General features: G+C 38.9%; 2 protein-coding genes across 2 annotated transcripts; one reads left to right on the top strand and one right to left on the bottom strand.

The window, feature by feature from the left end:
- Nucleotides 1–806: 806 nt before the first annotated feature.
- Nucleotides 807–1,811, bottom strand: LOC133151193 (RIB43A-like with coiled-coils protein 2). Its single transcript, XM_061273999.1, has one exon. It carries the CDS (start codon nucleotides 1,809–1,811, stop codon nucleotides 807–809), a length of 1,005 nt encoding a protein of 334 aa, XP_061129983.1.
- Nucleotides 1,812–8,267: 6,456 nt separating this feature from the next.
- On the top strand, nucleotides 8,268–20,864 carry LOC133152050 (multidrug and toxin extrusion protein 1-like). The gene is made up of 16 exons (XM_061275578.1): nucleotides 8,268–8,499; nucleotides 10,357–10,458; nucleotides 13,868–13,936; nucleotides 14,155–14,303; nucleotides 14,664–14,706; nucleotides 14,795–14,839; nucleotides 14,933–15,030; nucleotides 15,484–15,581; nucleotides 15,999–16,180; nucleotides 16,723–16,831; nucleotides 17,385–17,460; nucleotides 18,950–19,019; nucleotides 19,098–19,230; nucleotides 19,304–19,398; nucleotides 19,487–19,553; nucleotides 20,493–20,864. The coding sequence occupies exons 1-16, from the start codon at nucleotides 8,344–8,346 to the stop codon at nucleotides 20,717–20,719; spliced, it is 1,719 nt and encodes a 572-aa protein (XP_061131562.1). The 5' UTR covers nucleotides 8,268–8,343; the 3' UTR covers nucleotides 20,720–20,864.
- Nucleotides 20,865–26,039: the final 5,175 nt, after the last annotated feature.

Raw genomic sequence — 26,039 nt, 5'->3', positions numbered from 1 at the left:
TGGGTGAAAATAGTCCAAATCAGTGCTTACTGCATTGCTTCCCAACAATTTTGAATGCCACTTTGGAAGCCCCAAAAAATGCACCAACCTGCACAACCTGTCACGTACCGGCGCCACCTGAAGAATCGAAGAGACCGCAGAACAGCTTGTTCTTGCCAGGCTGATCGCCGATCCAGCGTCAGCTCCAGCTACTCCCACCTTACTGTCCAATATCTTACACAACCCATAAGTGGCTCATTAATAATGGAAGGGAAAACAGACAATCGTTCCAATTTATTTGTAACTTGCTCAAAGATATACAAAAGCATTTTTGATGCGCACAAATTAATCCGACGTTTTAGTAAATAAAACAAAACCTAGTCCTTCTAGTGCTAGCTTCTACATCATCCCTAGATAAGTTTCTCTCCAACAGTCCCGCAGGAGCATTGGCACCATGAATGTAAATCCTGCCTGTTGCAGTACAATCAAATGTCAATCATCAAAGTCAAAATATCAGTTTTCCACTGGACTGCTCCGCTACAGTAATTCTTTCTCACCATCATCAACAGCAATGTTTGAATTCTTGTCTGCATTTGAAATAATATTAAGTATTTTCGATCATAGTTTGTGATACATTTATGGCTCCCAGTAAATTTTAAACATGGGCAATTCTATAATCACTTATAGGTACGTTAATTACGCCGATTTCTTTTTAAACGTATCGTTAGTCAGAGATGCAAGTAAACTTTTCTAGAATATGATTCTGAATCTGCCCTTGTGAAATGATACTTGTCCATTGGAATCTATGGAGATGTCCGAGTGCCGTTTCAGCGACTGCACGTGTTAAATTTGGCGAAGAAGCTTTCATCGATGCCTCCTGTTTTAATGTCAGGTCTATTGCGCCTGTCATATTCAGCAGTGGTGGTGTTGTTATAGTCCAGCTCCTGCCGTTGCTCCTTCTTCCGTCGCTCCTGCTGCCTCTCTATGATCATAGCCGTACGTGTCGTGTTGGAGCACCAACGGTCGTATTGTTGCTTCTCTTTGATCCCCTCCAATTTTGTCATCATTTTCTCCTCAACTTGAAGGTTCCAGAACTTTTTCATTTGCTCAGAGCTCTCGGCACGTGGCCTTCTATCAAAGGCGTGCAACATACCAGGAACCCCCAACTGACTCGGCCGTATCTCTCTGAAGTCATCTCTGAGTTCCCGTTCATACCGTTGCCTCTCTTCAGCCAATGCCTGATTGAACTCGTTCAGTTCAACTGCATTTTTTTTCCTTCTCTCTAACACGACGTTTTGCAGTCCCTGAGCGACATTGTCTATATGTACTCTGAATTTGTCATCGTTCAACCTTTCATTATTTTGTCTTTCTTTCTCTCTGGCTAGCTCTATTTGTTGCTGGAGGAGCCACTCCCTCAGCTGCTCTTTCTGCCTGCATACTCGGTTTTCGCTGTTTGGGTCCTCGCCTGGCATTCCCGGAGGCATCATGTTTTCAAGTGGCTCCTCAGACTCATCCCGGTTCAATTTCTCCTGAATGGCACGCGCATATTGTTCCTGAAAATTGCTCTTCTCCGCTTCAAATTTCTCCCTTTCTTCTTTGCGTTGAAGAAGATACGCTTGCTTGCTATCATGAAGGAATTGGGCCTCAAAAGTATCTTGCTCAAACTTTTCTGCATCTTTCCATTTTTTCTTGTCATCCAGCTGCCTGTCAAGGCATTGCTTGTCAATACCGATGGTTCTCAGTTTGTCGTTAAAAATTCTTTCTTTTCTTAGTCGCTCATTGTATTTGCGTCTTTCTAAACTTGCCCGTTCAAAGTTAGAGCCACTCCACATTTTGGCTAACAAAGAAAGGTAGTTTGTGTTAAAATGACCAGCTTGTTCAGAGTGGTTTACAACGCACTGATGTACGGTTCACTTGATTTCTGTTACGCCTGGTCCTGAAAAACACACACACAGAAAAACATACAAGATTTTCACTCAAATGTTCATGTGCTGAATAAGTGTCTACTTGCTGTAAAGAGACAAGACTGTAAAAAAATATACATTTTAACATGAGACAATTAAAATATTTTAATCAATAAAATTAACCAATGCTTCTCAAAACATGATCTTAAATCTTTGGCACTTTGCCCATTAAAAACACTATACTCATTCACTAAATGCATACTCATTTGGTGCTTAAGGGTAATGATATGGACATTGAATGTGGTAAAATTCAATATATGTAGTATTATACTGCCATGATATTGCCATGAAAAAGTGTTTGCTCTCTTCAAAATTTTTATTTGCATAGTTTCACACTAAACATGGAAACAAATAAACCAGGAAGGAGCAATGACTTTTTCAAACTACACACACAGTATAACTAAAAATGGATTACCTCCGCATGTTTAAATCTCTGATGTCTTAAAATTGCAAGCTTGCACAGGTTGTGATAAGGAGAGCACAAAATCAAAAAACATCTATTTCTGACCTTGTGATTTGAAGCAATCTAACACAAAATAGTAACAATACTAGTGGGTTAGAATATGAGGGCATATCACACATTCCTAATTACTACTCTGCAAGGCTCAGATTATTTGAATTTCCTAAAATTACTTCAAATGAAATAATTGTTGACTGTCAAGAAATGAATCAAATTAAGGGTTTCTACTAGTATACTATAAAGAGTAGATTCATGGAAGACAATCAAACTCCTGAATTGCTCATAATTAGTTTTGTTTTTCATTGGAATTATTAAAGTCGAATTCCAACTTTTAAAGTAACATAATTACAAGTCCAAAAAGTTCCACTGAAATATGAAATACGTTAACAAAAATAGAACCATTTTGTATCAGAGCTTTTGTGGAACACTGAATTGTTGAATTTTGCTACTTGACGTTCCACAATCAGCCACAATTTTCAAATCCTTTCAACTGTTTTGTAGGACTAGGAACACTTTTTTTTTTTAATTGTATGCAATCCCAGAATGTTACCAATTCAACTTGTCAAGTGTAAGTAAGAGCTCATGCCTTCCTGTTCATAAATGGAACTACAGCAGTAGTTCTCGTTGCTTTGTTGTCTAACATCAGCAATCCAGGTGGCACTTGTTTTCTTGAAAAGTGCACCCTGAAAAACGTTTTAAACATTAGCATTCATAAACAGTGTGGTTCTCAATCACCTGTTTTTGTCTCACCATAGGCAATAGTGTTGTCATAGCCACCTTTTTGTTAAAAAAAATAATAAATTAAAATAGACCCGCTAAGTCCTGGAACTTTCTTGATATAACAATAGTAAAGCTATAAATGTTCCACCTCAAAATCCTTTCTTTCTTTCTTTTACCTCCAGCTTTTCTACTAAATCTATTGTACTCTACTACAAAATCAACACAACTCATCCCATCACTTTCAAACTCAAGGAAATTCACTGTCACCCTTTTGCGTAAAAGACTGACATCATCCTTTGACATAGCCCTGAGTGCATAACTACCCAGATGAACTCATCCGACATGTTACTGTTACAACTTATGTCATCATAAAGTTTTCAAAGTAAATACATCATCCAGAGACAGTACAAAGGATGACATCATCAAAAAACAACATCATGACCTCAAGGTATTTTCATGGAGACAAATGTGAAATAATTAAATATTTTATTTAATACATTCGATACAGTAATTTTGTAATTCTTTTTAGTGCCCCCTTTTTATTTGGGCTTTTTATTGTTGTATTTTTGTTGTTGTTCAGAATGCTGTTGTGTATTTCATGGATATTTTGTTCACTGTAAGCAATACTGCAAAACTCATATTGTAAACAGTATTTCTACTGTACGTCTTGTGGTAAAAACAACATAAGGTTTGACAGTTTGTGCATCATGAACAAGTCATTGAAGCTCTTCTGTTATGCACGACTTAGCCACTGCGAGGCAGTTTAATATACTTGTGCAGACAAACGAAGAACTAGTCTAGATGACTCAGTGATCTGAAGTGAGATTATTGTTTGCAGAAAATAAATAATATATATCTGTGAGTATTGTCTCGCTACATGTCTCTTAAGGCAGCTCTTTTCAACGGGTTTTGTCAAAGGGACCTCCATTATAACCAAGAAGCAATTTGGGGACCACTGCTTTGGCAGAATATTTCATTTTGCATCGAAGGAGGATAGTCCAATACAGGCTATTTATTTGCACCTGTATGTCTATTTGGGGAATCCCAGCTACATTTGACATCATTTAGATGGGTAAATAGTTCACAAATTTAGCTGGAAAGTTAATTAAAAAAAAGTTACCATTATTTCCAATTTCAAAATTTGGCAGACAACCTGCAATACCGCACCGGACCACCGGTTGACAATCCCTGCCTTAAAGCATAACACTGCCACATAGATAGATGGTTAATCGTTCGGCTGTCTATGACGTTTACTATCATGCAATAGCACTGAAATAGCAGACTTGGAGGTTTTACATTTAATTTGACAGTAACCATTAACTGAGTGTGTCATTAAACAACTTGGAGCCTTTTTTGGAGGGGAGGTCACTATGCAAGACCGCTGCTTGTGATGTAAGCAGGGGGAAGTCCACTGCTTTCCTACGCTCACATGCAGTGTTGGAGGTCACGTTACAGTAATATATTGCTTTGAGGCAGTAAATGAGTAAATGTCACCGAGTTACTGAGTCTGAGAATGCATTGTAATACCAGATGTCACCAGTAATGCTGGGTTGGTTTAAAAATCAAAAGCGTACAGTATTATATAATCGGATACATTATTTAGATCTGTGAAATAATCAAATTTTAGTTTCTTCACATATTCAAAAATTGTTAGATGCAATGCAAGCTATTAGCAACAAGCTTTAGGAAACCCAGAACAGGAATGCCTATTAAGTAGATCTGGTTTTGTCCAAGGGACCACCATTATAACCAAGAAGTCACTTGGGGACCACTGCTTTGGCAGAAAATTATTTTATTTTGCACCGAAGGAGGATAGACCAATATTTGCATATGTGTGTTTATTTTGAGAATCTCAGCTAGATTTGACATAATTTGGAAAGGTAAATGATTCACAAAATCAGCTGGAAAATAAATCAAGTCTAAATTGACTTGAAGATTGAAACCACTACCTTCAAGGTTGAAGTCTATCACTCTCTAAATGAAACATGCCACTTGAAGCTTTGCTTGGAGAGGGGGGCACCTAATCAAATTTCTATATTTGGTGAAAACCCAAGAAGACAGAAAAAGTAAATTGATGCTGCCATGAATGGGGCTTTCAATGACCACTCACACAGTCGGAAAACTCATTAACCCCTGTTATTGTATCATATTGTCTTTGCGCAAGATATTGAACTTTATCTTGCTCCCAGTAGGGCCTGGTAGCGCCGTTCGTGATGAATTTCTAGCTTGACTTTTTCTGTCTTCTCAGGGGTCTTTTTAATAAGTGAAGAAAATCTGAACCTCCCTAAGCAAAGTTTGGAGGTCAAGAATAAAGTGACATTTATTTTTTTATTCTAAAGGTTTTAAAAAGCAAAACTAAAACTATTGTTTTGGTTTTCTGTATTTTTTACATGGAAAAATAGGGCAACAGTCCGGCATACATTTGCTTTTACGTTGATTCCTATGGAAAACGGTGCTTCTACTTACAAACAATTCTACTTACAAACCCGCCCGCAGAGCCAATTAAGTTTGTATGTAGAGATACCACTGTACAAGGTACACGTGAATATACTACATATAGGGGTTTGAACCCACAACCTGAGACTGGAAGGTTGTGGGTTCAAACCCCGGCCGGGTCATACCAAAGACTATAAAAATGGGACCCATTGCCTCCCTGCTTGGCACTCAGCATTAAGGGTTGGAATTGGGGGGTTAGATCGCCAAATGATTCTCGAGCACGGCACCGCTGCTGCTCACTGCTGCCCTCTCCCCCAGGGGATGGATCAAAATCACATGGGGATGGGTTAAATGCAGAGGACAAATTTCACCACATCCAGATGTGTGTGTGACGATCATTGGGACTTTAATCATTAATCTTTTAATTTTATCAAAAGCTCACGTGCTGAAAAAGTACTTGTCATCCACTATCAAATGGCACGTGTCTGTGAGAAACATTTCACAGCACGTGAATGGAAATGACATTTCTCAATCACGGTGTTCTTTCCCTCATGCCTGTGCATGGAACAAAACTAATAATTAACAAAAACTACAGGAGACCCCATTCCTAGTAGACGACACACAGCAAACCCCGGTACATTATAGAATACATAAAAAAGATTTAGATCTTGACAGCTAATCATTCTAGAACGTCACATTTTAGTGTTCCGTCTGGGGAAAGTGAAATGCATGATGTCACGTTTCAACTGAATGAAAAATGGAGGAAGGAGAGAGATTAGCATTTTCAAGATGGAAATCCGTGCTAAAACATTTAATCGACTACTAAAAAGTACCTCAAAAGTAATCAATCCAATGCAATGCGATACGATACAATACAACACAATAATATTACATAGTATTTACATCGTATTGCAGTGTCTATTCATGTATTGTTGACACATATACTGCTGCTGTCATTCTGCTCAGTCACATTACTGCATTTTTGAAATATGTACACATATATTTGACTTTTTTTATGTGTCCTATGATGCTGTGTCAGCTTTTTGCAAGCTAATGTTCTCTTAAAATGCAGTTTAACTGGCATCATCGGTTGTCACTGCTTTGTCGCATTTGTGTTGTACAAAAGTTTTCTGCAGCTTGTTCTCACAATGTTATACAGACAGTTTTACATTAACCAAAAATAAGACACTAGCGCGTCCTTGCATAATAAGCTTCAGTGATCCTTAACAGCCCCTTTGACGACAAATAGGTGATATTCAGTGGCAACTTTTGATGCAACAAAAAAAACTTTAAGAAAAATGACATTTTCTAATAAAGTAATTCCTTCATCAGAAAATGTCTTTTTTCTTAGGTACAATAAATATTGCGACAATATCAATATTGATATAGTCAACAACTATATCACATATCACGTTTCATGCAGAAAATTTAGTAAGCTCAATTTAGCTAATTAATGTTCGATACCATTTTTTCTTAGACTGATACAAATACAATACTCAGTACTTAACTCGTCACCAATCCCAAACACCGTATACCACTGGTACTTTTGCGACATCAAGTTTCCCCCAAAAACAATGACATCATTTTCTAAAAATACCTATATCCCAATATTGACATTTACTTTAAAACTGTATAAAAATGAATGGCAATATAATTTCTTATTTTTAGTTTCTTATCATAAAACTGCCACAAAATGATATCAGCTAATGTCGTGAGTACCGATAATTGGTATTGGTACTTGCTTATTCCTAGTAATTACCTAGATAATGGTTTAACTGTGGGTGACGATGCACAATTAAGTTTGTGTCTGACTGGTGAAATTCAGATAATAATTCCATAAGAACAACATTCCATATCTTTGCAACATATCAATATTTTTGCTCTACTATATTTGTACTGGGTGGCTCGGTGGCGCACTTGGGTAGCACGTCCGCCTCACAGTTAAGAGGGTGCGGGTTCGATTCCACCTCCGGCCCTCCCTGTGTGGAGTTTGCATGTTCTCCCCGGGCCCGCGTGGGTTTTCTCCGGGCACTCCGGTTTCCTCCCACATCCCAAAAACATGCTTGGTAGGCCGATTGAACACTCCAAATTGTCCCTAGGTGTGAGTGCGAGTGCAAATGGTTGTTTGTCTCTGTGTGCCCTGCGATTGGCTGGCAACCGGTTCAGGGTGTCCCCCGCCTACTGCCCGATGACAGCTGGGATAGGCTCCAGCACGCCCGCGACCCCAGTGGGGACTAAGCGGTACAGAAAATGGATGGATGGATGGATATATTTGTACTGCCCATCCACTGAGCTCTCGCAACAATGCAGTCGCTCTTGAAATCTGCTATCCTCAATTGATTACACTGTTTTTATTAGAATTAGTCAAAAGTCTCAAAGAAAATGTATGTTGGTCGGCGTTCCATGACATCTGCAGCTGATAGATTTGCTCAATGAGTCAAGGTCATCCAATTGTTGGATACTACAATAAGGTTATCATGCCCTAGTTCATATGTCATTCTGTTATCACAATAGTCAGACGTGTTCAAGTGTATATTATTGGAGAACGATTTAGCCCGCGGTTGCCGTCCTGGACAGGATGCGTCTTGTGCGTGATGGGCCGGGCCATGAATGCACCATCCACGTGCATTAACCACCGACTCCTACAGGGGGCGAGAGGAGGGAATATTGCCGCGACGCTCCAAGTGAAGTTTCATTTCCTCCTGACACCTCTACTGAGAGCCGCTTCCACGCAGGACGCTTCAATTTAACCTTAATAAGAGCTCGCTGCCACTTTCCGTCAACATGGACATCAACTTGAAGACGATGCAGAATTCCGTGGGGGTTTATTCTGTGAACGAAGCGGCTTCCAAGGACTCCTGTCTGAGACGCATTGGCAGATGCATTCCGCTCAATTACCGCACTGAACTCATTCAGCTCCTCAAACTCGCGGGACCAGTGGTAAGATGACCATAAACGCAGCACCAGGTTTCCTTCCAGAGGCGTAGTTAATGTACTGTCTTTTTCTTTCTTTACAGTGTATTTCTGTGTTTCTTCCAGTCTTTTTAGTTATTATATTATTTATGTTATTATTTTACGATTTATTTTGAAGATGCAAAAGAGTGCAGGATAATTCAGTAACTTGCGGGAAAAAACAAAATTCAACTCATCTAATACAAAAATAAAGACAAAGAAAAATGGTTCAAAATAATGAATACAAGATGGGTAATAAATGTAACCATTGATACATACAGATTACTTACATGTCCAAAAGGATCTATCTCGACCCCCATATATTTTGTAGTTACTAGTATATCAGTATTTTGGAATATTCATCCTTATCTATACAAAATACATTATATTTTAATTTGCCATAACCTTCTCTCACAATACCGTATTTAAACACCAATATATTATTTAATTTTAACATTTCACTGGTTTATCAATATAATCGTTCCTACATTCATTCTAAAAGCAATACACTACACCATAAAGCCATATTTTCATGTAAAGTGAACTATTCATAAAATATTTGCAATACTCAAAGCCTCAAAATTATAAATATTGTATGGTCAGCTAATTCCAAACCCTGTTTTATCGGGCCTCTCTTGAGAGGGGAACAAATAAATAACAACAAAAGGGACAAAGAGGGATGTATCTTTATCATACAGTGAACCAAAAACATTAATACAAAACAGAAGACAAGTTTAAATTGATTTTGTTTTAATATTTAATTAATTGTGCTTGCCTGGAAGTTTGGTATCAAACATTTAACGTGTTATCTTGTTAATTGTCATATTCAGTCAATGCCATGATCAACCATATTAAAATGGGTGCCAGAAAGGTTCCAGGACCTGTTTCTCAAATGGCATATTTTAAATGCGCACTACAAATCTATTTGGTACTTTGACTTGTTTTTCAAGTTACAGGTTGATTTTTTTGCTTTGAACTGCAAACCAAAATTTGAGGGACACGAGATCATCAAATCTGCCACTGCTTGAGTAAAGTGAAACGCTATTCAAGTAGTCTAATATATTTGCTAAGAGGGCAACAGTTGCTAATCCACTTGCTAAAAGAAGCACTTGAATGGAGTAATGATTCCACCAGAATAATGTTAAATTTGGATGAAATTGTCGCCACTGGAACAGAACAATGGCCCCCAGGAAACAAATACTCCCTTTAGGTCTCAAGTCTGTCATATTTCACCGAGCTGGAGAAGGATAAAGTGCATTCTCTGCAATGGATACAATGTCCTACTCCTTCCAACCACATATGTAGTAGTTTCCTTTACAGCTGGTTCATTAAAGGGTTGACATTTCCTCAAATTCTCCACTATGAACGAATGTAAAAAACAATATCAGAAAAACTGCAATCAGTTTCATAAAATCATTCAACCCGCTCGCTTATAAGGCTTCAACATGTCCCACACACATTCATATAGGGCTGAAAGGATTCATCAAGTATTTTGAATTATTTGATTAGAAAAATGCATCGATTACATTTACTCTGCCTCGACGATTCGTTTGTCCCAACTCAGCTGCGTAAACGTGCGCACGCACTATGTACACGCAGAGTATGTTTCTGCATATGTTTCAGTATAAGTTTTAATTTACTCGGGTATTTTATGTTTGGACTTTTAATGGCCGTGTTAAGAGCTTTTACAATGTTACAATGATGGCTGTGCAGAAAAAATACATACAAGAGTACAAAATCTTGAGTCAATGTAGTTAGAGTGTGGGAAAATAAATGGGCAGCCATTACTTTAGAAATACAGTGAAACAAGTGACAATATTTATTGTATTCGTTTTTCTCCTCCAGATCATTTCCCAGATGATGATCTTCATGATCAGCATCGTCAGCATGGTGTTCTGTGGTCATTTGGGAAAAGTAGAACTTGCAGCTGTATCATTATCAATTGCAGTAAGTCATTTTTTTCACAATTATCTGTGATTAATACATCCAGGTTATGTCCACAAATCCACCAACATTTTGGTAGTTTTCTGTCATTCAGGCGAGGAAAAGCATTCATTCACTGGCTTTCAAAGTTGCTCCACTATCTAAAAGTTGGTCTACGATATAACATAAAATACCACACGGTTGATCAGAAGTGGATTAATACCATGTGAAGAGCTCCTTCAGAGTAAGCCAGGGCCAAAATAACAAACACGTCTAGCTTTCACAAATTCATCCATCCAGCCATCTATTTTCCGTACCACTCGTCCCCCCAAGGGTCGAGGGCGTGCTGGAGCCTATCCCAACAGTCTTCACAAATTCAACTAACCACAAAACTACACCAGGCTTTTCAACTGGTTATGTCCAAGGGACCACCAATATAACCAAGAAGCAACTTGGGGACCAGTGCTTTGGCAGAATGTTATTTCATTTTGCACCGAAAGAGGATAGGCCTACACAGGCTATTTATTTCCATCTGTATGTTTATTTTGGCAATCTCAGCTACATTTGACGTCGTTTAAATGGGTAAATGATTCACAAAATTAGCTGGAAAAAAATTCAACTCTAAATTGACTTGACGATTGAACCCACCACCTTCTTGGTTGAAGTCTATCACTCTATAACCAAGCCCTTGTAACTTCACTTGTTGAGGGAGAAACTTGTTCAAATATGCTACACTTGGTGAAAACCCAAGAAGACAGAAAAAGTAAATTGATGCTGCCATGAATGGCGCTGCCAAACCCTACTGAGAGCAAAATATGCCTTGCTCAAGGACACTTTGACATGATCACCGGCCTTGAAGATAGAACCCAGCACCACCAGGTTTGGAGACTTTCACTCTACGACTGAGCCACGTGATAAATAGGCAGTCAGGAATCACCATTGGATGGAAAATGTTGATGGCTAAGAATTTGAAAATGGGAGTGGGTATTTATTTTCACGAGCCGACTTATTCTAATAGCGCTTCTATTAGAGTTAGTAACCCCCTGTAACTTTGCTTGGGGAGGGGGCAACCTGTTCAAAGTCAGTTGATTGAGCACAAAATTATCTGAAAAATTAATCAAGTCAAAATAATGCATCAATTTCATTTAAAAAAATGTTGCAATTATTTTCCATTTCCAATTTTGCGGACCACCTGCAATACCGCCGCGAACCACTAGAGGGCCACGAACCACCGATTGACATTCCCTGATCTACACTATTCAAGGGCTAGACAATAACAAGAAACTCAAGGTGACGGTAACAAGGAGGGACATGTCAAAGAGGCCAGTCTTGACACTGACAGCAGCATAATTTGAAGCTCGCCATTCAGTAGAACCCACAACAAACATTCTTCTTCCAGCAGCCAATGTGCAGGGTTGTTACAGCAAAACAATTGTCCAATGATGTGCAGAGATCAATTACGGGCACATAAAACACATATACACACACAAACAAGGAGATGAGGTCTCACTCCATTTTCCAACAAAGAGCGTCACTCCTCCTTCGGGTGAGGGGATGGGTCCCCCAACAGTTATATTTTTATGTAAACCCAAAAAACACAAAACACAAAAAAACAAAAAAAAAATTAAATGTTGAAAAAATAATCTACGAATTTGTACGCCTGTCTTGCCAAACTGATTATGTAGGGGTCCACCATAATAGAGGAAAGGTTACAGGATAAAGAGGAAAATAGTTTATAAGCCCCCCCCCCCCCATATTTATTATTATTATTTTTGTTTAATCAATCGAGGGGTCTGTGCGAAAAAAAAATGGAGGAAAAGTAAAAGGAAAGGTGGAAAAAAAGGAAGAAAGGATACATTAGTATTTTTTGTCATGCTAAGATCATTCTAAACCAGGGGTGGGCAAACTACGGCCCGCGGGCCACATCCGGCCCACGGGACCGTTTAATCCGGCCCGCCGACCCTGAACAAATTGTATTATTAAACTTTTTTTTTTTTTTTGGTCATTTTGCCTGCAATGACTGCGTTTCCCCAGTAGATGGCGAAGCGCTCGCCTGCGCATTCACTACCGGAAGCCGTGTCAGAAAGCTTGGCGCACACTCACAAGTGCGTGTACGTACTCAGTAGTACGGACATGGCGCACTCTCGCTCTATTCGTATCAGTCCCGAATTTAGATCGTGGGCTGTGACATCTGCATTCTTGTAATTCGCGCGCTGAGCTTTCAGATGCAGTTTTGCGCTAAAGCCGCCCACAAACCTTCCCCTGGAATCCTTCCATTAAAATGAGTCGCCCAAGGAAAAGCAGTGCCGAGCGTTTAAAAGAGAGTGGCCAATTTGGCTCGACGTACGCGACGTGACGTTCAGCCACATCAACATCAACCCATCACAGATCGAGGTAAACGGACCAACACCTCGGATCTCTCCTAAGAATTGCCACAACAAATTTTACTCCAGACTATGACGCACTAGCAAAAAAGGGAGACCAACAACACTGTTCCCACTGAAAATGAACGGGAGGCTCTCAAGTTTATTGTAAAAAAATGCATTTTGAATATGATTTGTACACATAGCAGGGATTGAAACTAGCGACCATTCTCATTTTCAAACAATGCAGGATGCTCAAGGACATTGATGCACCACCTATTTGCGACTAATCTTAACCTGTAAAGTTCTTAAGGCTTACTTTAAGGAAGTGTTTCCCGTTTCCTCACCTCTGTTACCAAGTGTTTGTGAGTTAAAACTCTGCTCTGATTTTCAGATACCCCTCACCGTGTTGCTGTTTTGATGACTTTATTTGGATGTATGCTTTCACCGATTCTTCAAGATGATATATTTGGTCAGAATGTTTGCCGTTTGATGTGATCTCATAAGATAAACATCTTTCATTAATCTGACCTGCAGGCACTGAAGTGATGGAGACTGTTATTCATAATAACAGTGTCGTATTTTATGAGAATCAGCAGTTTTTTAGTGAATTATTATTAAAAAAAATTTAATGCTGTTAATAAATGCATTTGTTTTCAAAAAACTTGTTTGGAATATCCATGCTTTACTACCTACTAAAGGCCAAAATCTTTTATGCAATGACCTTTACAGGTCGCTTATATGACTTCACACAAAGCCTACGTCCATCTGCTCCTGGTTCGGCCCTCCGGTCCAAATTTAGAACCCAGTCCGGCCCGCGAGTCAAAAAGTTTGCCCACCCCTGTTCTAAACAATTAGACAAGCAATTCCATGATCATTCTGAGAAGTGGACCAAGTTAAATGGGAAATTGATTTCTGTATTTGCACAATCATACAGATCCTCAGCATATTTTTTATGGCATGGAGAACTAATCCTCTGTTACGTATGTATCTACTGAATGTCACAGTAAACATTTTACTGTGTTTTACTGTAAAATAACATATTATTGACAATGGTGCTTTAATTGCAGGTGGTTAATGTGACTGGTTTATCCATTGGAACCGGGCTATCCTTAACTTGTGATACCCTCATATCTCAGGTAGTGTCCTCAACTTCTTGCACTTCTACCTTATTTATATTAGTGATATTGAAACACAAACCACTCTGACTGGGCTCTCGGATTGTATGGGTTCCAACTAAAACAGTTGAACAATAATATATTGTATCAAGTTAGTTTACATTTCATGAATCTAAACAAATCATTAGTGTGATGTTAGTGTTTCCTAACACTGCTTATTTGATTCTGCCTTTGGGTAGACCTATGGGAGCGGAAACCTGAAGCGTGTGGGGGTGATCCTTCAGAGGGGGATTCTGATTCTACTGCTGGCTTGTTTCCCCTGCTGGGCTGTTCTCATCAACACTGAACCTATTCTAATCGTAGCCAAACAGAGCCGAGAGGTTGCCAGGTCAGTCACTTTTCAATCTGCAGCATCTTGGTTACAATAATTTTGGAAAGAGCCTATTGTTCATAATAATAATGACAATAATATTAATAATTGTTGTTGTTGTTCTTATCATTCCATTTTATCAAATCAGTCAGACTCTTGGATACTCTATAAACCAATGCTTCACTGTGTTTCATGGCTTCTTTCAGTTGCGTAATGCCCATTTGAATTATTGTAAAAGTAATAGTTAGTAGTAGTAGTAATGGAAGTTAACAAAATAAATATAATACATATATTGTATGCTGTAATGTACAATGTAATACATATGTTCATGGATGTTTCCAACCCAAATTTTTACATGGCTATTTGTGTGTTGCATAGTCTGTCACAACTTTATGTGAAGATCTCCATGCCTGCTCTGCCGGTGAGTTCACATTCATCTTGGTTTGCATGAGTTATAGCACTAGACATTATGTGCTTCTATCATGTAAGATTATGATTTACCCCTTCAGGCGGCATTTATGTACCAGCTGCAAGGGAGATATCTTCAAAATCAGGTTCCGTAAAGCGAGGCACACAAGTTCATAATATACATGTAAATAACATGTTTGCGAATGTGTTTTTCTGTCTTTTTTTTTGTTTGTTTGCAGGGAATCATTTGGCCACAGGTCATAACCGGCGCAGTTGGGAACATTTTAAATGCAGTCATCAATTATGTTTTCCTACATCTTCTGCATTTGGGAGTTGCGTAAGTTTTTTTTTTATAGTATTAGTAGTTCATTTGGGAAAATAATATTAGTCAGAATATGTTTTGTTGATATAGTGGAGCCAGACCTGGAATTCGCCTGCTAATATTCCAGAAGAGGTTTTTTTCTCATCGCATAATTCATTGTAATTGTAGTCCTAATTATGCAAAGCACATTCCCCTTTGCGTGATTTTAAATCTATCTATAATCCCAAGGGTGTTTTTGTTTGACATTTTATTGTGGATGGCACTATTGAACAGATTTCCCTCATTTCTTTGTTGGACAATTGTGATTGCCTCCAATGATTGTCAATTATTATAAAAATAATTCAGGTCAATAAATAAGTTTCTACTTTGATATCATCTTTTAGAAAAAGAATAGTCTAAATGCAGCTAATACATTCTAGAATTTTTTTAGCTGTGTTTAAATCATGCTGTTTATGTCTTTTGTTCAAGTGGTTCCGCTGCCGCCAATTCAATCTCACAGTACGTGTTGGCTGTGGTCTTATTTATTTACATTAATTGGAAGGGGTTGCACAAGGCCACGTGGGGAGGTCAGTTTCCCTCTCACTCACTTTAAACCTGATAATGAATGGATGATTAGTGTTTCTTTATGATTCATTTTCCTCTCCAGTTGCACTATTTCATTTGATGTTACAGTACATTTGTGAGCAAAGTCCAAATGTGTAATGTTTGAACAAAATTGGTTACATTTTGTAACTAAACAATGCAACAGATTAGAGAGGTGATGAGTCCCACTTTCATTATTTGCCTATCAAGAAGCATTACATATTATTATTATGCATGCACATATTAAGGGATTACTTTCTGGATTTATCCATTTAATCACATACTGTATGCATGCTCAATTTCAATTGATAAATTATTTATCATACTTATTTGTCTTACGTTTATAACACATCAATCTTATGAAAGTTATGTTTATTCTTTTTTAATGGTTTGATCCACAGGCTGGTCTGTCGACTGTTTACAAGAGTGGGGACCCTTTGTTAAGCTGGCCATCCCAAGCATGCTCATGCTTTGTCTGGAATGGTGGCTATTTGAAGTTGGAGGATTCATTGCTGGTATAATTAGTGAAATAGAGCTGGGAGCCCAGTCCGTTACATATCAGCTCACAGTTGTAGCTTACATGGTAAGTGAAACAAATTCATCTAAACTTGATCAGCATCATAAGCACAGGCAGCCACACAACAAATGAATGCCTGCACTACCACAATAAAAGTATCTTACAGTGGTGGACACAAATAATAATAAATAATAATGGTAGCACTGGACATCCAGACTGCCCAAAATAAATGGGGAAGAAAGTGTAGTGGAACAAAAACTAGAAGGTGCTAGGCTAACTGTTGGCTTATTTAGAAACTACTTTCTAGTAAATAACATGGAAGAAATGCATGCAAACAAGCTACACAGCCAGTTTCTGGTCTTGCCACAATCAGAGTGTTTGACTTGGCGTATCAGCTGTATGCTGTATAATCATTGAAACAAATAATATTTTAAAGCATTTTTCAGAAGAAAGTGAAAGAGATAAACCTCTGATAACCAAATAAAAAAATAAATAATGATTTGCATTCATCTCACAAATCTCGTGTTGGCCACAACCTGATCTTAACAGTTTTATTTGATGGAATCCTAAATAATGCATAATTGTTTCTATACATTCTACCTTTGCAGTTCCCACTTGGAATTTCTGCAGCTGTTAGTGTTCGAGTAGGGAATGCGCTTGGTGCAGGAAACATTGAGCAAGCCAAGCTGTCAAGCAAAGTTTCCATCATCTTTGCATGTAAGAAAATGTTTGTATGTATGTTTGTAAACTGGAAATGATATTGGTAAATTTTACATTTGCTAAGCAGCAAGGATAAGGCCATAAAAACACTGCTTAATTGGAGTTTGGACACAAACCACATGGCATGTAGTAATAGGCAAGTAGTGAAATGGATAACAGAAATGTCGGAATAAGAAACAAATTTTGCATCAAATTCGTGTGTCATTACTAGAATTGCAAATTGTCTTCACTTTTAATATCTTTTTTAAAAAATATTCGACCAGTTTTTACTCGTCTGATTTGAAAACGAGTTATTTGACAATTTGTTTTGTAGCTTTTACTGTATATAATATGAGGTGCTCATACATTTATTTGGGTTGACAGTCATAATGGCCCTCCGAAAGAAGCTATGACTACAATGCGGCCCGCGAAAAAAACGAGTTTGACACCCCTGGTCTATACCCTCCCACCACCACCACTACCTTTGTGACAGTTATTTTCATTTTTGTCATCCTTGATCTGGTGACTGAAATGTAAACATCTATTGCTCTTACTCTGTTTCCCATTGCAGTTATCGTGGCCTTTTTTGTTGGTCTTACCATCACCCTTGCCAAAAGTGTCATTGGCTACATTTTCACCTCAGACCTGTGAGTTATACTGTTACATATTAGTAACTTTGGCGCTCGTAATATGTGCCACACCGAGGAACTGTCTTTAAAGAATACAGTAGTTCACATTAAAAAGCTATCAGAACATGTAAATGAATTACTTAATTATAATCTAGTAAATTAAAACAACAGTCATTTGTTGTGGGGGAAAAAAGTGAATAAATCTAAAGTTGTTATAGAGATTAAAAACGTGTTTACAGTGATCCCTCGCCACTTCGTGCTTCTCCTTTTGCGAATGCGCTACTTCACGGGTTTATAAGTAACGGGCAAATACACACGTGCCTCTGAGCAATGTGCATCACTGTGGACGTGACTGAGTTCAAGAGCAGGAGGCGGCAGCCGGCCACATGCAGAAACTGGTGCAGAAGGAATCGGAGCATGTGACAATATCACGTGTTTGTTCTTTTATTTACCGTAATTTTCGGACTATAAGTCGCACCGGAGTATAAGTCGCACCAGCCATAAAATGCCCAAAAAAGTGAAAAAAAAAACCATATATATATGTATATAAGTCGTTCCTGAGTATAAGTCGCCCCCCCCCCCCACCCAAACTATGGAAAAAAAACGCGACTTATAGTCCGAAAATTACGGTACTGTAAAGGTACAATATATGTACAGAACAGTGTGGAAATAGTTATTAAGGGAATGGGAACGGTTTATGTAGTGTAAAAGTATTGAGGAGCCTTTAATATATGTATATGACCACAATGCAACAGGAGATTCATCCGCAACCGACTCACTTTGGTTTCGCTATGCGTGATGTCCCCTGGGTTAGCATAATGTGGTATTTCTGAAGGCAGACACTTTCTAAATGACTTCCATTACACCTGTGCTCCCTAGCAACCAACTAAAACATTACGTGTTGAAAATTTCCATATGGTGTTTAATTTTCTAAATAATCCATATATCGTTTCTACTTTGCGGATTTTAGTTTTTTGCAGGTGGTGCTGGAATGCATCTCCAGCAAAAAACGAGTGCTCACTGTATTATGTTTTTGTTACGACTAACACTTATTTACAATAACATATTCTCGTAAAGTGCTAAATCTAATTGAAATGCAATTGCATTTAATGCACCCCATTGACAGTGAATAATAAAGGAATGAGAGTTCTCAATGAACTATCAAACCAGTTAAACTCAAAATTTTAAAATAGAAAAATATTACTATATAAGTGAATAAAATTAAGATGTAATCTGATGTGATTGTAGATCAAAATTTAAAGTCACGCATAATTAATACCATGCTGTGCAAGTGGGAACAAATTACAATGAAAAACAATGAGTTCACAAATTCAGACTATAGCTTGTGAAGAAAGCGTACATATTACATTACATTACATTACGTACATATTATTAGCCATAAATTATTTGGAATATTTTTACATGTCAGCACCTCACAGAGCTACTTGCTTTTCTTTTGCTAGATTTTTCATGTTGTATCTCATCATATTTGTCTCATAACCTTCAGAGAAATTTTGAAACGGGTTGCTGAAATCTTGATTGTTTTCATCTTCTTGCATCTTTCTGACGCTGTTGCGGTAAGAAAAAAAATCCTATCTGACATTTTAGGAGAAGTTCTAAATGTGCTTTGTGTGAACTTGCAACAATCACCGCAGGGTGTGTGCGGAGGTGTCATCCGAGGAGTTGGGAAACAAAAGGTTGGTGCTCTTTGTAACCTGGTGGGACACTACTTCATTGGCTTTCCCATTGGCTTGGCCTTAACCTTTGCGGCAAAATTGAACATCCTAGGTAAGACCTGCATGTTCTGGAATCAAAATGTGTCATGTGAGTTTCAGAAACGCTGCTGTTGTTTCTTCAACAGGGCTTTGGATAGGTCTTACTCTCTGTGTCTTCATGCAGGCTACTTTCTTACTCGTTTATCTATACAAACTAGATTGGAGTAAGGCTGCTGAAAAGGTGGGTTACTCAATCGTCTGGAAACACAAATGTGACTTTATGAAATCAAGTGGTTTGCATTGTAACATTTTTTAATGCCTTTAATCAGGCTAAAATTAGAGCCGGGGTCCAGGTCCCCTATGACGACACGGTCAAGACAGAAGATTGCAAGTTCGGTAAGTTCAGGCATACAAATAGCCATCTTTATTTTGATGATTTAACAAACAAAACACTTTATATATATATATATACACAGTGGTACATTTTCTGTACTGCTTGTCCTGGGCGTGCTGGAGCTTATTCCAGCTGTATGTGTGTATCTCTCTCTCTTTCTCTCTCTTTCTCTCTCTCTCTCTCTCTCTCTCTCTCTCTCTCTCTCTCTCTCTCTCTCTCTCTCTCTCTCTCTCTCTCTCTCTCTCTCTCTCTCTCTCTCTCTCTCTCTCTCTCTCTCTCTCTCTCTCTCTCTCTCTCTATATATATATATATATATATATATATTCATATATACCGTATTTTCCGAACTATAAGGCGCACTTAAAAAACCAAAGATTTTCTCATTATGACTCATTTCTCATTATAACTATTTAATAACACTATAGATTGCCCATAGATGTGAGTGCGAGCGCGGATGGTTGTTCGTCTCTGTGGGCCCTGCGGTTGAATGGCAACTGGTTCAGGGTGGATGGATGGAGCACACAGGTATTTTTTACCTGATGTAACCAAAATGTTACCACTTAAACCAGATGGCTGAAAAATATAAAATATCATTTGGGCGCCAATGAATACCACAAGGAAGAAAGTAGGTCGGCAAACAATACTAAAAATATAAATAATACTAAATAAAAATAATAAATAGTACTAAAAATATTTTCAACATGGAGATAAATACAGACATTCTGAGGTGACAAAGTTCAATTCACCATTAAGTTGCAACTGCAAATACTCAGATGTTGGCCAGAAACTGTGTCAGTATCTTGAGTGTCATTTCCGTATATGGAGCCATTGCAATGCAATATATTGTATTATGAGTATTTTGTCTCTGGTCGAGTACAAAGTGAAGCAAATATTTTTGTCTGTTAAGTGTTCAAACTATAGTTGTGTTTTTGAATCTTCAGACTCAAACACCAACCAGGACCCAGTTACTTCTCCTACATCCAGGTGTGAGAGCGCTTCAGAGGGCCAACAGCTTCCAGATCAACATAAAACTGCAACTACCATAGTCGGCAATGTTCTCACAGTAAAACAGCTGCTTTTGAAGCGTAGCTTGATTTTACTTATCTTTGTTGCCATCTTAGCAGCCGGAATTATCGCCAGTCACTTCCTTGTCAAACTGCTGAAATGAGCCTCGTGTTGGTTTGTAACGGACAGTCATTAAGTGAACACTAGAGGACTCAATAGTGGGTTTATTAGTTGCTTCTAATATCAACTCATCTCTTATGTCATGAGTAAATCATCACGATCAAACCCACGACCATAAACGTGTCAATAATGTATCTAAATGCAATCACTTTGCATTGTGTTTGGTGTTTATTCAGCAATAGTGTTCATTCTGCACCTTGCTATGGGGCAATGATTGCAAGACTGAAAACTACGTGCAGGCAGAGCGTGCCCAAAAGTAGAGCTTAAACAAAACAAAGCATTGACTGAAGAATACACTCCACCTGAGAAAGAAAAGACAATCAAGCTCTGTGAGTGGGAACAGCAGTTGAACTCTAAACGGCATCTCAAGGAGACAAGTCTTGATTAAATTTTGTCAGATGAGAAACAGGGATAAACTTGGGTTGCTTATTTAATGGAGGAGACAGTTATGGTGATAGCAAATGGGCTCCTATTGTAAAAATGTTTTTTTATACATATTTCTAATATGTAATATGCATTGTATGTATTACAGATGTGGCAGATTCAATTCGTGACAACTTATTGTGCAATTAAATTTTTAACATTGTATTTTACATCAGAAAGATTTTATTCTCATGATAATTTTCTTCAATTAAATCCAGATTACTGTAGATGCTGTTGTTGGTTTAAAAAGGCTCTTGCTGTAAACCTCTCTGAGATTTTCCCCCCAATGTGTCAATTTAACATATTCAGCCTGACCACCTGTTTGCTGTGAAATCTTGCAATAATGACAATACATAAATAATTCAGACAAATTCAGTCACATCCATGTGCCCCTTCCTTTTGTAATTAGTTTGTAGTTGAAAAATCTTGCATGCATACAGATTGTCTTTGGCATACCGTGATTTTTCCATGCATAATGCGCAAAATTTAACTAATTTATTGTCCTAAAATCCGGGGTGCGCATTATGCATGGGTACAACAATTTTTGAAGAAAATCTCCCTCGAAATAAAACTTGAAATCACACCTTTCTTCTTGTTAGTTGTCAATCGCGCATCGCATTCAGCCATCCTGCCCAACTAACTTAGTCAGTAAAATTCATAATTGACGACACATCGTTTGATGCGATGATGCAATCCTTGATGGTGTGTTATTGTCAAATATTGTTTTTTTTTTATCTCCATCGCAGACCGGATATCATACGGAGGCCGCCATGACAGTATGCGCAGAACGGATGCGCAAGACACGTCAGCTATATAAAGAGCGAGAGTTTAGTTCTCGACCTATTAGTTTCAATTCACAGTTTAATTAGCAGTTTCAATCAGCAAATAACAAAATGTGTATTACAGGTAATATTTTATTTCACAACACTTTGCCTTGTTCCTTTCTTCTCTGCTGTTCACTTCAAACACGCTCCATACGAACACAATGCTCTCGTGTCAGACGCTTGCTCGATCACCTGCTCGTTTGCTGTCTGTCACAATGTATCCTACACAAATCCGAAACATTTCTTCGCTATCAAGTTCGCTAGCGCATGCGCAGTGATACTGACCGGCAGAATAACATCCGGTTGTTCCCGAAGATGATCTTTTTACTGAAATAATTTTACGTTTACGGACCTGAGTAAGAGACAAAATTTGGGTGCGTATTATACATGGGTACATGCTTTTTTCCAGCATCGACATGCCATTTTCAGGGTGCGTATTATGCACGGGGGCGTATTTTGCATGGAAAATCACGGTAATTGCAGTCCAAAAGAAAGACAAGCAACCAAAACTAATTGCATAGACTGACGAGCTCTCATTTATGTAGTGCATAACGGCCTGCTGAGCAAAACTGTAACTAGTTCGGCATGTACTCAATTCAAGTAGATGTACATGAAAATCTTTACTGTACATTGTAGATAGTCACATCACTCATATATATATATATATATATATATATATATATATATATATATATATATATATATATATATATATATATATACGAACAACCATCCACACTCGCACCTAGGGGCAATTTGGAGTGCTCAATTGGCCTACCAAGCAGGCTTTTGGGATGTGGGAGGAAACCGTAGGTACCGGGAAAAAATGCAAACTCACACAGGGAGGGCCGGAGGTGGAATCAAACCCTCTGAACTGTTAGGCAGACGTGCTAACTAGTACACACACACACAGGCACGCACACACACACAGTTTTACATAATCCACATGGCGTAATTGTCATATTTCATTCATCCATTTTTCAAACGTCTTCTCCTCTAAAGGGTAGCAGACGTGCTGGAGCCTATTCCAGTTGGCTTCAGGCGGTAGACGTGGGACAACCTGAATCAGTCGCTAGCCAATCGCAGAGCACACATAGATTTGCACTCACACGCACACCTACGGGCAATTTGGAGTTCACAATCTGCCTACTACACGTTTTTGGAATGTGGGAAAAAACGGAGTTCCCGGAGGAAACCCACGCAGGCATGAGGAGAACATGCAAACTCCAGACTGGAGCTGGAACCAAACTCACCACCTCTGCATTGTAACCAGTGTTCCACCATGTCAATATTGTCATATTTCAATGTCATAAAAAAGACACACACATTTTTAGCACACATTTTATTGATGTAACAAAAGACTCAAAAGCAAAATGTTGTGCTTCTCATTTAGAACATAAACAACAGAGGCAACAAGAAAGTTTTCCCTTAACTGTTCAGAACGTGTGTTTCCTGTTAAAATAAAGTGCAGGTCTTTTTATACCTTGTAATTACAATAAGTAAACATTCTGTGATGTTGCACAACAGGTTTTCTTGCCAGGAGGTTGCGGCCCGTATATAAACGTTTCATCAGGCAGCAGTATCTCAGTCTGTAGTGGCTTGGGCTTTGGGGCTGGAAGACATTTACAGGAACTAAAATGTAGATGAGGCAACTGTCGTTGGAGTTGTCAACCAACTTACCGATTGTGCGCTTTCTACTACAGCCTATACAACACAACAACAGTTCCATGTCTGCAGGTTCTTACCTAAGTATTGCTTGAATTGAAAACTTTACGATGGGGTAACGCTGTGAAGACACCTTAGCTCAGTGGTGGGCAAACTACGGCCCGCCAACCCTGAATAAATTGTATTATTACAATTTTTTGGGGTCATTTTGCCTGCAATGACTGCGTTTCCCCAGTAGATGGAGAACCAATCGCCTGCGCATTTACTACTGGAAGCCGTGTCAGAAAGCTCGGTGCACAATCACAAGTGCGTGTACGTACTCCAGGCTATGACGCACTAGCAAAAAAGGGAGACCAACAATACTGTTCCCACTGAAAATGAAGGGGAGGCTCTCAAGTTTGTTGTAAAAAAATGCATTTTGAATATGATTTGTACACATAGCAGGGATTGAAACTAGCGACCATTCTCATTTTCAAACAATGCAGGATGCTCAAGGACATTGATGCACCACCTATTTGCGACTAATCTTAACCTGTAAAGTTCTTAAGGCTTACTTTAAGGAAGTGTTTCCCGTTTCCTCACCTCTGTTAGCAGGTGTTTGTGAATTAAAACTCTGCTCTGATTTTCAGATACCCCTCACCGTGTTGGCGTTTTGATTACTTTATTTGGATGTATGCTTTCACCGATTCTTCAAGATGCTATATTTGGTCAGTATGTTTGCCGTTTGATGTGATCTCATAAGCTAAACATCTTTCATTAATCTGACCTGCAGGCACTGAAGTGATGGAGACTGTTATTCATAATAACAGTGTCGTATTTTATGAGAATCACTGATAGCAGTTTATTAGTGATTTTTTTTTTTTTTTAATGCTGTTAATAAATGCATTTGTTTTCAAAACACTTGTTTGGAATATCCATGCTTTACTACCTACTAAAGGCCAAAATTTTTTATGCAATGACCTTTACAGGTCGCTTATATTACTTCACACAAGCACTACGTCCATCTGCTCCTGGTTCGGCCCTCCGGTCCAAATTTAGAACCCAGTTCGGCCCGCGAGTCAAAAAGTTTGCCCACCCCTGCCTTAGCTCATCCAAAAATAGTGGTTGCATGGCAAGGTTAGTTGAAAATTAATCAAACGTGCGACTGTAGAATGTTTAACACTGAAAATGAAAAAAAGATCAAATGCAATTGAAAATGTTACCTTAAATTATAAACAAACAAGCAAATACAAACACTTCACTTGTAAATCACATCGTGAAGTTTGCAGACGACACAACGGTGGTGGGCCTCATCAGTGAAAACGACGACCTGGACTACAGAGAGGAGGTGGAGCAGTTGGTGGGCTGGTGCAGAGACAATGGCCTGCACTGAATGTGGAGAAGACGAAGGAGATCATCGTCGACTTCAGGAAGAACCAGCCTCACCACGCTCCAGTGATCATCGACAGCTCAGCTGTGGAGGTGGTCAGCAGCACTAAATTCCTGGGGTCCACATCACAGACGACCTCACCTGGACTGGGAACACCACGACACTGGTCAAGAGGGCACAGAAGCGCTTGTACTTCCTGCGGAGGATGAGGAGAGCCCACCTGCCCCCACCCATCATGAGGACGTTCTACCGAAGCACCATAGAGAGCATTCCGACAAGCTGTCTCTCGGTGTGGTGTGGGGGTTGCAGCGCCTCCGATTGGAAGAACGTAAGGAGAGTGGTGAGGACAGCAGAGAGGATCATCGGGGCTCCTCTTCCCTCCATTCAGGACTTGTCATCCCAGCGGTGCGTGTCCCGAGCCCGAAATATTATCAGTGACCCATCACACCCCCACCAAGGACTGTTCTCCTTGCTACCCTCTGGGAAGAGGTTTCGCAGCATCCGCTGCAGGTCCACCAGGTTCTGCAACAGTTTTTTCCTTACTGTCGATTTTGTAAATACTGTTTTTGTTTCCTGCACTGTGTACATACTTTATCACTGCTGCGCTTTATACTTATCTTATTTCATATTTATATAGAAATGTCACTTTTTATTCAGCCGAAATATCATTTCATTGTTGAGAGCCGTATGCCACGAAATTTCGTTTTGTGTGCACCAAGTGTTTATAAAATGACAATAAAGTCTGTCTAAGTCTAAATGGTGTCCTCCTCATTACTCTGGCTGGAAGCTGGGCAGCCAAGACACAAGCTATATAATGAAGGTCTATTTTTGGGAAATAAATTTATACAATTTAATGTAAGTTGAAAATGCAGGTCAGTGCTTCTGAGTGTGTTTAGGGCAGCAGAGAAAACCTTGTAGGCTGTGACTGCACAACTACTGGTTTTAATTCTTATGGGATTATGCTGTCCTCCAAATTAACGCCCTTTCCCTCACCCTCCCTTCCACTGGTTCAGTCACAGCAA

Source organism: Syngnathus typhle, linkage group LG3 (genome assembly GCF_033458585.1).
Source record: "Syngnathus typhle isolate RoL2023-S1 ecotype Sweden linkage group LG3, RoL_Styp_1.0, whole genome shotgun sequence".
In the NCBI taxonomy this organism is placed as follows: domain Eukaryota; kingdom Metazoa; phylum Chordata; class Actinopteri; order Syngnathiformes; family Syngnathidae; genus Syngnathus; species Syngnathus typhle.
Note: the sequence above shows the minus strand (reverse complement) of the source record. Positions and strands in the feature narration are given on the sequence as shown.